A 13,830-nucleotide genomic window follows, 5' to 3' on the forward strand; every position below is an offset into this window, starting at 1 on the left:
CTCCTGTTGTGTCAAATCACAAGGGACTAAGCAGGTGGGGGCACACACCCAAAATCCAGAAGCAGGCAGCAAGATACGTGTATGTTGTAGTGCCTGTAGGAGCCACCCTGTGACACAAACATATATATTGTGTGTGTGTGTAATATAAATTATATATATATATATATATATATATATATATATATATATATATATATATATATATATATATATATATATATATATATATATATATTAAATAATTTTTTTTTTTTTTTTTTTTTTTTTTTTTTACACACACACACACACACACACACTATAATATATATTATATATTTTTTTACACATACAGTGCCTTGAAAAAAGTATTCTTACCCCTTGAAATTTTCCACATTTTGTCATGTTACAACCAAAAATGTAAATGTATTTTATTGGGATTTTATGTGATAGACCAACACAAAGTGGCACATAAATTGTGAAGTGGAAGGAAATTGATAAATAGGTTTTCATTTTTTTTTTTTTTTTTACAAATAAATATGTGAAAAGTATCGTCTACAATTACAGCTGCAAGTCTTTTTGGGGGTGTCTCTACCAGCTTTGCACATCTACAGAGTGACATTTTTGCCCATTCTTCTTTGAAATTATCTCAAGCTCTGTCAGATTGGATGGAGAACATCTGAACAGAAATTTTCAAGTCTTGCCACAGATTCTCAATTGGATTTAGGTCTGGACTGTGACTGGGCCATTCTAACACATGAATATGCTTTGATCTAAACCATTCCATTGTAGCTCTAGCTGTATGTTTCGGGTCGTTGTCCTGCTGGAAGGTGAACCTCCACCCCAGTCTCAAGGCTTTTGCAGACTCTGATGCCGCGTACACACGACCGGACTTTGACGGACTAGGTCCGACGGTCTTCCTGACAAACTTTCGGCAGAGATCTGACTGACTTTCTGAATTAGAAGGACTTGGCCACACACGACCGGACTAAGTCCGTTTGAAAGTCCATTCGTTTTGAACGTGATGACGTAAAACGGGACTAAACAAGGAAGTTCAATAGCCAGCAGCCGATAGCTGCCCTTGGGTCATATTTGGTCTGTTGGACTAGCACACAGATGAACGGGTTTCCCGATTTTTAGTCCATTGGATAGATTTGAAAACACGTTTTATTTCTAGGTCCATCGGACTTTTGGGAAAAAAAAAAAAAAAAAGTTTGCTGGAGCCCACACACGATCCAACTGTCCGACAGATTCTGGTTCGCCGGACCAAGTCTGCAGGAAAGTTTGATCGTGCGTATGCGGCATGACAGGTTTTCGTCCAAGATTGATCTGCATTTCGTTCCATCCATCTTCCCATCAACTCCGACCAGCTTCCCTGTCCCTGCTGAAGAAAAGTATCCCCACAACATGGTGCTGCCACCACCATGTTTCACTGTGGGGATGGTGCGTTTAGGTTGATGTGCAGTGTTCGTTTTCTGCCACATATAGTGTTTTGATTTTAGGTCAAAAAATATATTTTGGTCTCATCTGACCAGATCACCTTCTTCCACATGTGTGTCACCCACATGGCTTCTCACAAACTGCAAACAGGACTTCTTATGTCTTTCTCCTTACCACTCTTCCATAAAGGTCAGATTTGTGGAGAGCACGACTAATAGTTGTCCTGTGGACAGATTCTCCCACCTGAGCTGTGGATCTCTGCAGCTCCTCCAGAGTTACCATGGACCTCTTGGCTGCTTCTCTGATGAATGTTCTCCTTGCCCGGCCTGTCAGTTTAGGTGGACGGCCATGTCTTGGTAGGTTTGCAGTTGTGCCATACTTTCAATCTCCGGAGGATGATGGATTGAACAGAGCTCCATGAGGTGTTCAAAGCAAGGGATATTTTTTTATAACCTAACCCTGCTTTAAACTTCTCCACAACTTTATCCCTGACCTGTCTGGTGTGTTCCTTGGTCTTCATGATTCTGTTTGTTCACTAAGGTTCTCAAAAAAAAACAAAAAAAAAAAAAAACCTGAGGGCTTCACAGAACAGCTGTATTTATACTGAGATTAAAATTACACACAGGTGGACTCTATTTACCAATTATGTGACTTCCAAAGGCAATTGGTTCCACTAGATTTAGGGGTATCATAGTAAAGGGGGCTGAATACAAATGCACGCCACACTTTAGAGATATTTATTTGTAAAAAAAAATTGAAAACCATTTATCATTTTCCTTCCACTTCACAATTATGTGCCACTTTGTGTTGGTCTATCACATAAAATCCCAATAAAACACATTTACGTTTTTGGTTGTAACATGACAAAATGTGGAACATTTCAAGGGGTATGAATACTTTTTCAAGGCACTGTACATACACACATCTACACTTCGGTGGGTTGGCAAGCCGTTAAAAAGACATTATTGAGTTTTAAGATGTAAGCTTTAAAAGTAATGAGTTAATTGTAAATCTTAGGTTTTAATGATTTCTAATAATAAATATTAAAGCAGCCGTCTAGCCTTCCCTTCAGTCTTGGCAAGTTGTACCGGCTCCTCTCCTGGACTGAAATGGCTTCCTCCGATTTCACTGCACACCGTGAGCGTCTTACAATTAAGGATGAGCTCAGGTGTGTTCGCAACCTGCACGTGCAGAGCCCGCCAGGATGTCGGCACTGTGCTGATCACAGGCAGCGAGACATTTCCTGGTCTGTGTGGATAATTAGACCTATAGCAAGATCAAGGTCACCTCATTTTGTAGCTGGAGGACGTCCATTAACATCAAATGCTCTCCTCCCCAGCCTGACTGCCCCTGACTCAGTATAACACAAGGGCCTTACATAGGGTGGTCTGCATGCAAATGGATCCTGCTTAGGATTGCCCTCTCCTCCAGACTAACAACCATCCATTACTCTGATATTTTCATAACTCCTCCCCAAGAGACAACACAACGCCTGCATCAAGGCAGAATGCGCTTGAGAGGAGTACTGAGGTGGGGTGGTGCTGTAATGTTTTCAGGAATTTATGTACAGCATCCTTCTGACTACTCCCATCAATCATTAAATGTCGGCATTACATAGAGAAGCACAGAGACCCAGCAATGACATCACTGGGTCATAAGGTATGTAATGAAAACAAAAGGGAGCATGTTGACAAGTGAAGGGGGGGGGGGGGGGGGTTGGGGTGGCATGATGAACCAAGGAAGGCAAAATATAAGATTAAAAATGTATTAATGGGTAAAACTAGAAATGGGGAGAATCTGGATCTCTTCTGGGTTTTTAACCACTTCCTGCCCAGGGATGTCGTATGACGTCTGACTTTCGGTGGGAATATCTGAATGATGGGTGCAGCTACAGGGATCATTCAGATATCCTTGTTTTCAGCTGGTGATTCTGTGCACCATAAGAATGATCATAGTGGCATTTCCACAGCTTGATCATTCTTACAGGTGACGACGAGAGGTGACATTCTCTCCCCCAACCCCCCCCCCAATGCATTCGGTGCTTCGCCGGGCTCTCCCGTGCCATCAGGGACCCGGAGAAAAACGGCCGCCGCCGGGAGACGAGCATACAGATTTCTGGTGACCAGATGGATAGACATATCTATGATCATCGGAGGCCCAGGCGCGACATTACGCCATAAACAAAGCTGTGATCGTGGATTTTTTTTTTACCGATCTCATGCTTTTCAGACTGGAGGACCCCACATCTCTCCATAAAGAGGACCTGTCCTGAATGATTTCTATTACAAGGGATGTTTACATTCCTTGTAATAGGAATAAAAAAGAGATCAAAAAAATAAAAAAAATTATGAAAAAGTAAAAATAAAAAAAAATCATTTAAAAACGCCCTGTCCCCAGTATCTCGCGTTCAGAAGCGAACGCACACGTTAGTCCCACCCACATATGTAAACGCCGTGCAAATCACACATGTGAGGCATTTCCGCTTGTGTCCGAGCGTGAGCAACAATTCTAGCACTAGACCTCCTCTGTAACTCTAAACATGTAACCTTAAAAAAAAAAAGTAAGTACTTATGTTTGGTGTCATTCCATGAGTGTGCACAATTTTAAAGCGTGACATGTTGGGTATCTATTTGCTCAGCATAACATCATTGTTCACATTATATAAAAAGAATTGGACAAACTTTACTGTTTTGTTATTTTTTAAATCATGAAACAAAAAAATAAAAAAAGTTTGAAAAAAAATTTCTCAAAAGATTGCTGCGCAAATACCCTGTGACATTAAATATTGCAACAATCACCATTTTTATTCTCTATGGTCTCTGATAACAAAAAAAAAAAAAAAAAAAAAAAGAAGAAGGATGATATTTACATGTAGGAGGAAAAAAACAAACACACACACACGCACACACGCGCGCACACACACACACACACACACACACACACACACACACACACACACACACACCTACCTGGAGTTCTCCCAGTTTCTCGGATGCCGGGGAGACCAGAGTAAAGAAGCCACTGACTGGATGTGTTGGGCCGAGTCGTGATATCCCGTTGATCTGAGCACGGCCGAGTGGAAGGTGGTCCAGTTTCGTCATCACCTCCAACACAAGCGCCCCCATATCTGTAGGATGGACAAATTCAGTATTACAGGGTTAAAAAGCTGATGATAATTATGCATTTCACACACAGCTGGAAAAATATAAACATAGGTGCCAAATTCCAAAACTGGCAATAGAAGAATTGTAACGTTTGTAAAAAAAAAAAAAAAAAAATAAAAAAAAAAAAAAAAATAAAATAAAAAAAAGAAGTATAAAGTTAAATTCCAGGCAGCTATAAAATACAAATATGAAAAAAAACGCAGCTCTGTAATCAGTAATTCTGCCTTTAAGGTGTCCTCCCCAGCTCCAGTTTGTGAAATGGAGGTTTTAGGAAGCAGGTGGGGAGCAAGGTACCCGAATTTGTCAGGTACCCGCTCCCACTTACATTCAGGTCACCTAGGCGATCGGAAAGCAGAAGCCCCCCTCCCGAAGTCTTCTAGGACAAAATGACAGGTCCTAGGAGACTTCAGGGGCCAGTCACAGACCACAGTGCCGCTGGCACATGCACAGTGGGCAGCCGGCTGTGAAGCTGCAAGCGGTCACAGCCAGGCGCCCATAGTAGAAATGTCAGCACCGCCGAGGGAGGACACAGATGCGGTGAGTAGATTTAATAAACGGGCACTCGCCCTATCCAGCAAAGTCAGCAGCTACACTTTTTGTAGCTGCTGACTTTTAAACAAAGAACTGGAACTCTACTCTAAGGACCTCTTCACACTGCGCTACTTTAACTGGTAATTGCACTGACAGGCAACACTGTAAAGAATTACATTTACATACATTTTTCACCCACACACAAAGCTTTCTTTTGGTAGTATTTGATCACCATTTTTTTTTTTTTTTATTATTATATAAATTAAAAAGGACAGAACATTTTGAAAAAAAAACAATATTTTCTAATTTCCGTTATGGAATAAATTCAATAAAATCAAAAGTCTTCACAAATCTAGGTCAAAATGTATTCTGCTACATGTGTCTAGTTAAAGAAAAAAAATATTCTAATAAGTGTATATTAATTGGTTTGCGCAAAAATAAGTGTCTACAAACTATGATGTATATGCTGGAACTTGCACAGCTATACTGGTAATGGCAGTTGTAAGTGACTTATAGTGAAAGGGTAGCGGACTATCTGGCACTACCAGACACTGGCCGGGAAGGTCACCTACGGACATGGACATCGATAGCGACACTAATACAGTGATCAGAAAGAATACTGTACACAGGCACTGTACTAATGAGACTGGCTGGGAAGGGGTTAACATCTAGGCACAATCAAGGGGTAACTGTGTGCCTAACAATCTGTAATGTGTGTTGCTTTTAGTTTACCATCTTTTTTTTTTTTTCTCCCGGCTTTGCAGGGAGAAGAAAACAGCCAGATCGTTGTGTGTGATTGGACACAGCCAATCTGCTGACTTCCACCAAAATCACTAGCTGAAATCAGCTGTCTATTCACAGCACGGGTCAGCTGAGGGTGAGCTCACCGAACCCGGCAAAATCTGCCAATGTACTGGCACGCGATCATGCCTGCCTCTGCCGTCTGCTCGCCGTATATTTACTATGAGCAGTCAGTAAGTGGGTAAACCCAAGCAGTGTAAATACCCGAATTTGACCTGGTATCAGCCTCCTGCAGTCACTGTACTGCAGAGCTCAGAGAGGAGGGTGGAGAAGCAGCACAGGGAGTTAACCAAGTGTGTTGCAATGTAAGGAGAGATTAGCGCTCCCGCCTTGCAGCACTACGGCCCTTGGTACAAATCCCAACCTAGACATGGAGTTTGCACATTCTCCCTGTGTTTCCGTAGGTTTCCTCCCACACTCCAAAAGACATGCTGCTAGGTTCATTGGCTCCTGTCTAAATTGGATCCCAGCATGTACGACGTTTGGATGCATGTGAGAAACCGCGTACAGCGCGACCGGCAGACTCAATGCCCGCCGGTCTCCCGGCAATCGTGTCACGGAGCCTCAGAAAGGGGAAGTGCCTATGTAAACAAGGCATTTCTGGCTTGTGTCATGACAGATCACTGCTCTCCGTCATCGGAAGCGGTGATCGCTGTCATGTGACTTGAAGTGCACCCCCCCCCCCACAGTTAGAATCAATCCCTAGGACACACTTAACCCCTTCATCAACCCCTAGAGGTTAACTCCCTTCCCAGCGTCAGCATTTTTATAGCACTGATCACTGTATAAAAATGACAATAGTCCTAAAATAGTGTCAAAAGTGTCCAATGTGTCTGCCATAATTTCGCAGTCCCTATAATAAAAAAAAAAAAAAAAAAAAAAACGCAGATCGCCGCCATTACTGATAAAAAAAAAAAAAAATAAATAAAAATAAAAATGCCATAAAATGATCCCCTATTTTGTAGACTCTATAACTTTAGCGCAAACCAATGTTTTTTTTTTTTTTTAACAAAAATATGTAGACGAATACATAATCAGCCTAAACTGAGGAAAAAAAGTTTTTTTTTTTTTTTTTTTTTTTTATATTTTTTGGGGGCTATTTATTATAACAAAAAGTAAAAAGTGTTTTTTTTTTCAAAATTGTCGCTTTTTTTGCTTATAGCACAAAAAATAAAAACCGCAGAGGTGATGAAATACCTCCAAAAGAAAGCTCTATTTGTGGGAAAAGAAGGACTTCCATTTTGTTTGGGTGCAACATCGCACGACCGCGCAATTCTCAGTTAAAGTGACGTAGTGCCGAATTGCAAAAAGTGCTCTAGTCAGGAAGGGGGTAAAATCCTCCGGGGGCTGAAGCAGTTAATGAGTGAAATAAGTATTTGACTCCTTCGCAAAACATGACTTAGTACTTGGTGGAGAAACCCTTGCTGGTAATCACAGAGGTCAGACGTTTCTTGTAGTTGGCCACCAGGTTTGCACACATCTCAGGAGGGATTTTGTCCCACTCCTCTTTTCAGATCCTCTCCAAGCCATTAAGGTTTTTGAGGTGGACTTATGGCAACTACAACCTTCAGCTCCCTCCACATATTTTCTATTGGATTAAGGTCTGGAGACTGGCTAGGCCACTCCAGGGCCTTAACCCCTTCATGCCTAAGCCTTTTTCTGACGTGTTGCTTACCAGTTAAAATCCATATGTTTTGCTAGAAAATTACTTAGAACCCCAAAAATATACATACACACATTATATTTTTAGCAGAGACCCTAGAGAATAAAAATGGCGATTGTTGCAATATTTAATGTCACAGGGTATTTGCGCAGCAATCTTTCTGAGAAAAAAATACACTTTCATGAACTATAAAAAAAAAAAAAAAAAACAGTAAAGTTAGTCCAATTTTTGTGTCTGATTTGTACACATGTGAAAGATGATGTTACGCCGAGTAAATAGATACCCAACATGTCACGCTTTGAAATTGCGCTCGCTCGTGGAATTGTGACAAACTATGCGCAAGCACGGACGGACGAGGCGCTATTTAGTAATTTTATCTTTTCTTGTTTTTACATTCTCTTTAAAAAAATGTTTTGATCGTTTTTTTTGCTGTCCGAAGGAATGTAAACATCTCTTGTGACAGTGATAGTGACAGATACTCTTTATGGAGGGATTTTTTATTTAAATCTGCCACCTTTAAGCCTGCAGTAAACCGGAAGTGATGTCATGGCATCCAGGTTACTAGATCCGAAAACCGATCAAAGCCCATTCCAGCTTCATTCGAGTCACTGACCATCCGGCGAACGTGCCAGCTTGCCGCTGGGTCCTCCTGGTGGGACGGGAGAGCGCAGGTGAGCCGTGGAAGGCGGGGACGTCCCCTCCCGCTCCTTGGGATAACAGCCACATCAGTTGTTATCCCAAGAAAAACCGTACGTGCGTGCAGCTGCATGCATCACCCCAGTACAATCCCTTCAAGCCGAGGCCATATATTTGCGTATGGTCGGCGTGAAGGGGTTTAATGTGCTTCTTCTTCTTGAGCCACTCCTTTGTTGCCTTGGCCATGTGTTTTGGGTTATTGTCATATACGATCCATTTTCAATGCCCTGGCTGAGGGAAGGAGGTTCTCACCCATAATTGAGGGTACGTGGCCTCGTCCATCGTCCCTTTGGTGCACTGAAGCTGTCCTGTGTCCTTAGCATAATGTTTCCACCTCCATGTTTGACGGTGGGGGATGGTGTTCTTGAGGTCATAAGCAGCATTTCTTCTCCTCCAAACACGGCGAGTTGAGTTGATGCCAAAGAGCTGGATTTTGGTCTCATCTGACCACAACACTTTCACCCAGTTCTCCTCTGAATCATTCAGATCAGGGGTTGACAAATTTGCTTGGAATCTAGGAGCCAGCTAAAAAAGTTAGGAGCCAGGTCCGTGACGGCGATCTGGACCTGTCCCTGGCCTGACATGGAGACGAGTGAGGGGAAGATAGCGCCCCCAGCCCCTCACCTGTCTCCAAGTCATTGCCCATAGCTATTAGAGGGCCATTTTATTTGTTTTATTTTTTTCAAATGACGATTTTTTTTTTAAATTGCATTTTAGTGTAAATATGAGATGTGAGGTCTCTCTGACCCCAGATCTCATATATAAGAGGACCTGTCATGCTTTTTTCTATTACAAAGGATTTTTACATTCCTTGTAATAGGAATAAAAGTGACACACATTTTTTTTTTTTTAAAAGAACAGTGAAAAAAAATAAAAATAAAAGTTAAAATAAGAAAAAAAATAATAATTTTTAAATGCGCCCTGTCCCGCCAAGCTTGCATGCAGAAGCGAACGCATATATGAAAGCAATGTTCAAACCACACATGTGAGGTATCGCTGTGATCGGTAGAGTAAGAGCAATAATTCTAGCCCTAGACCTTCTCTGTAACTCAAAACGGGCGAACCTGTAGAATTTTTTAAACGTCGCCTATGGAGATTTTAAAGGGTAAAAGTTTGTCGCCATTCCATGAGCGGGCGCAATTTTGAAGCATGACATGTTGGGTATCAATTTACTCAGCGTAACATTATCTTTCACAATATAAAAAAAAATTGGGCTAACTTTACTGTTGTCTTATTTTTTTTTATTAAATAAATTATTTTTTCCCCAAAAAAAGTGCGCTTGTAAGTACGCTGTGCAAATATGGTGTGACAGACATTATTGCAACGACCACCATTTTACTCTCTAGGGTGTTAGAATAAAAAAGAAAAAAAAAGTGTATATATATATATATATATATACACATACATATGTATATATGTATGTAATGTTTAGGTGTTCTAAGTAAATGGAAGGAGATCTATTAGCATTAATGGTTGTAATTCCAACGGCCACCACAAGATGGCGCCAGATTCCAGAAGTAATAGGATCACAGAAGGGAATAGCTAGCATCACAGAAGGCCTCAAAGCCGGGGGCTCAATTACCGGCCGCCGGCGGCGCGGCCCGACGCAATCACGCTGGGGGGGTCCACGGAGACAGGATACCCCCAGCTGTGCTGCCCCAGGCGCCAGTCGCTAATTCTAGTCGCCAATGCGACCTGGCGCCCGGGTTTTGTCGAGCCCTGATTCAGATGTTCATTAGCAAACTTCAGATGGTCCTGTACATGTGCTTTCTTGAGCAGGGGGACCTTGTGGACGTTGCAGGATTTTACTCCTTCATGGCGTAGTGTGTTAACAATTGTTTTCTTGGTGACTATGGTCCCAGCTGCCTTGAGATAATTGACAAGATTCTCCTGTATAGATCTGGGCCGATTCCTCACCGGTCTCACGATCATTGAAACTCCATGAGGTGAGATCTTGTATGGAGCCCCAGACTGAGGGAGATTGACAGTTAATTTGTGTTTCTTGCATTTGCAAATACTCGCACCAACTGTTGTCACCCTCTCACCAAGCTGCTTGGTGATGGTCTTGTAGCCCATTCCAGCCTTGTGTAGATCTACAATCTTATCCCCGACATCCTTGGACAGCTCTTTGGTCTTGGTGGAGATATTGGAATCTGATTGATGGATTGCTTCTGTGGACAGCGGTCTTTTATAAAGGAAACAATCTGAGATTAGGAGCACTCCCTTTAACCTCCTCGCGCCCGCCCTATAGCCGAATGACGGCCGTAGAGCAGGCGCGTTCGTTCGGGCGGTCGTCCCTGGACGGCCTGATGTTTACTTCCGCAATGCGCGCCGCCGCGGGCGCGCATCGCGGAAGTTCTGTGTTCGCCGTGTCCCCCGGGGACAGGCAAACACAGATCGCTGTAAACGGCCAATCACAGCGGCCGTTTACAGCGTGATCGGCGTGTCCAATGGGAGATGATCTCATATGTAAACATATGAGATCATCTCGCAGCGCCGCTCTCCTTCCTCGCACAGACAGTGCGAGAGGGGAGAGATGAACGGCTGCAGCGGCAGCCGTTCTGATTGTGGAAAAAAAATAAATTAAAAAAATGAAATAAAAAGTGCCATCCGCCCCCAGCAGTGCCATCCGCCCCCAGCAGTGCCATCCGCCCCCAGCAGTGCCATCTGCCCCAGTGCCATCCACCCCAGTGCTACCTGCCCCCAGTGCCATCCACCCCAGTGCTACCTGCCCCCAGTGCCATCCACCCCAGTGCTACCTGCCCCCAGTGCCATCCACCCCAGTGCCACCTGCCGTCAGTGCCACCTGCCGTCAGTGCCACCTGCCGTCAGTGCCACCTGCCGTCAGTGCCACCTGCCGTCAGTGCCACCTGCCGTCAGTGCCACGTATCAGTGCCATTTGTCATCAGTGCCACCTGTCAGTGTCACGTGCCATCTGTTGTCAGTGTCACGTGTCATCAATGCCACTTATCAGTGCCATCTGTCATCAGTGTCACGCGTCATCGGTGCCATGTATTAGTGCCATCTGTCATCGGTGGCACATATTAGTGCCACGTATTAGTGCCATCTGTCATCGGTGCCACGTGTCATCAGTGCCACGTATTAGTGCCACGTGTCATCAGTGCCACGTATAAGTGCCACGCGTCATCAGTGCCACATATTAGTGCCATCTGTCATCAGTGCCACATATTAGTGCCATCTGTCATCAGTGCCACATATTAGTGCCATCTGTCATCAGTGCCACATATTAGTGCCATCTGTCATCAGTGCCACCTGTCATCATTGCCACGTATCAGTGCCATCTGTCATCAGTGTCACGTGTCATTGTCCTGGTGCTTCAAAAGTGTAATAAATAGTCAACAAGTTAGATGTGTAACTTATGTTCCTAGAACACATGATGGCGCTACCTGCATGTTGGGCCTCTCTATGTGGCCAGGCTGTGAAAAAGTCCCACACATGTGGTATTGTAATACTCAGGAGGAGTAGCAGAATTTTTTGGGGGGTGTCATTTGTGGTATACACATGCCACGTGAGAGAAATAACCTATTACAATGACAATTTTGTGGAGAAAAAAAAAAAAAATGAAAAATCTTAATTTTGCAAAGAATTGTGGGAAAAAAATGACAACATCAAAAAGCTCACTATACCTCTTACTAAATACCTTGGAATGTCTACTTTCCAAAAAGGGGTCATTTGGGGGGAATTTGTATTTTCCTGGCTTGTTCGGGTCACAAGAAGCGAGATAGGCCACCAGTACATCAGATGTGATCAATTTTGTGCGATTCGCACCACAGCTTGTAGACTCTCTAACTTTCACAAAGACCAAATAATATCCACTAATTTGGGTTATTTTTACCAAAGATATGTAGCAGTATAAATTGTGACCAAAATTTATGAAGAAAAATTAATAATTTGCATAATTCTGTCACAGAAACAAAGAAATATGCGTTTTTTTTCAAAATTTTCGGTCTTTTTTCATTTATAGCGCAAAAAATAAAAACCCCAGAGGTGATAAAATACCACCAAAAGAAAGCTCTATTTGTGGGAAAAAAAGGACAAAAAATTCATTTGGGTACAGTGTTGCATGACTGAGTAATTGTCATTCAAATTGTGAGAGCACCGAAAGCTGAAAATTGGTCTGGGCAGGAAGGTGTTTAAGTGCCCTGTAAGCAAGTGGTTAAAAGGCCCGTACACACGACCCGAAAATCGTCCAAAAAAAAAAAAAAATGCAGATTTTGCATAGATCGTGTAATAATCGAATCGTTACTACAGAGATTTTCGAGAGCCGATCAGGACAGTTCATCTGTTATTATCGGACATGCATGGAAATTTTTTTCATACGATGCCAGATCATACAATTTTCGTTTAATCAGTACAGCCATTGTTCGAAAATGCAATACAAATGCATTACAACACATGACATCACTTCGGATTTTTTATTCTGTCGTACGAGAGTTTTCATGACTTTAGTAAATTCAGATTCGATGCGAGATTAGCATGCAAAAAAAACAAACAAAAAAAACGGACGATCACCAGGCATAAGAGAGTGCCTATAATCTCAGCTAGTTACCTGTATAGAAGACACCTGGGAAAAATCAGCAGGGGATCAAATACTAAATGATCTCTTGCATACACACGGTCGGACAAAGTTGTCGGAAAATCCGACGTGATGACGTTATTTCGTTACGACGGGACTACGTTCAGGCTAGTAGCCAATAGCTTTGGTGTAGGAATTTGATCTGAGCATGTGTGGCACTTTGTCCACTCGGAATTCTCTACACATGATCGGAGTATGTCCTATTGGAGCATTTTGTCAGAAAATTTTACCAACAAGTTGGAAAACTTGGTCCATCGGAGTATCCGACGGAAACAGTCCAATGTAGACCACACACAGTCGGAATATCTGACAAAACGGTCTGATCGGACACATTCCGTCGGAATCTCCGACCGTGTGTACAAGGGCTTAGTTCCGCCTAGGGGGGCGGTCCCTCAGGCTACAACCTTAAACCTTGCAAAGCAGCCTCAGTACGTCAACAAGCAGTACAACGTAAAGAAAAAAAGGAGGGACGGGTGCTGTGTTGGTCGGTGAAAGGATTTTACGGTGAGTAGAAAAAAAATCCTATTTTCTCTTATATTCATCGACTGACACAGCTCCTCTCTGTAACAAATGAGATGTCCCCAAGCAGTGCCAAAATGAGGGGTGGGAAAAACAGCATAAAAACTTCATCCACCATGGCAAGTGGGTTTAGTGAAACTAAACCCACAAAAAAACAGCAGTGTGTGGAAAACCACCACAAAAAACAAAACAAAAAAAAACAAAAAAAACATGGGGTATCCACAACAGGAGTGATCCCCAAAACAGCAGCCAACTGTGGAAGTAATGCAACAGTGCATTAACATAACAGTACTGCGTTTACTGGTAATAACAGTACTGGTTGCACGGCTGACCCCACAACCATATACAAGGAACGAGCCACTGCCTCAGCCTTCCTGTCCGTGGGATCCTTAAATGCAGGAGTCCCCTCCACCAGGATCGTGGTTACTTGTTTAACCTGGATA

The 13,830-nt window shown here is 42.8% G+C and overlaps 1 protein-coding gene across 2 annotated transcripts in view; it reads right to left on the bottom strand.

Moving 5' to 3' along the window:
* The window catches only part of C2CD3 (C2 domain containing 3 centriole elongation regulator), a 227,225-nt gene that overhangs the window by 190,630 nt on the left and 22,765 nt on the right, over positions 1 to 13,830 (bottom strand). Inside the window, exon 3 of one of the 2 annotated variants that reach the window (XM_077451274.1) lies at positions 4,386 to 4,543. The exons of the other annotated variant lie outside the window; for it this stretch is intronic. Coding sequence (XP_077307400.1) covers positions 4,386 to 4,543 — 158 coding nt within the window. The remainder of the gene's footprint in view (positions 1 to 4,385; positions 4,544 to 13,830) is intronic. 2 annotated transcript variants of the gene reach the window in all.

Source organism: Lithobates pipiens, unplaced genomic scaffold (genome assembly GCF_037356315.1).
Source record: "Lithobates pipiens isolate NorthernLeopardFrog02 unplaced genomic scaffold, aLitPip1_a1.2 Scaffold_23, whole genome shotgun sequence".
Lineage (NCBI taxonomy): Eukaryota > Metazoa > Chordata > Amphibia > Anura > Ranidae > Lithobates > Lithobates pipiens.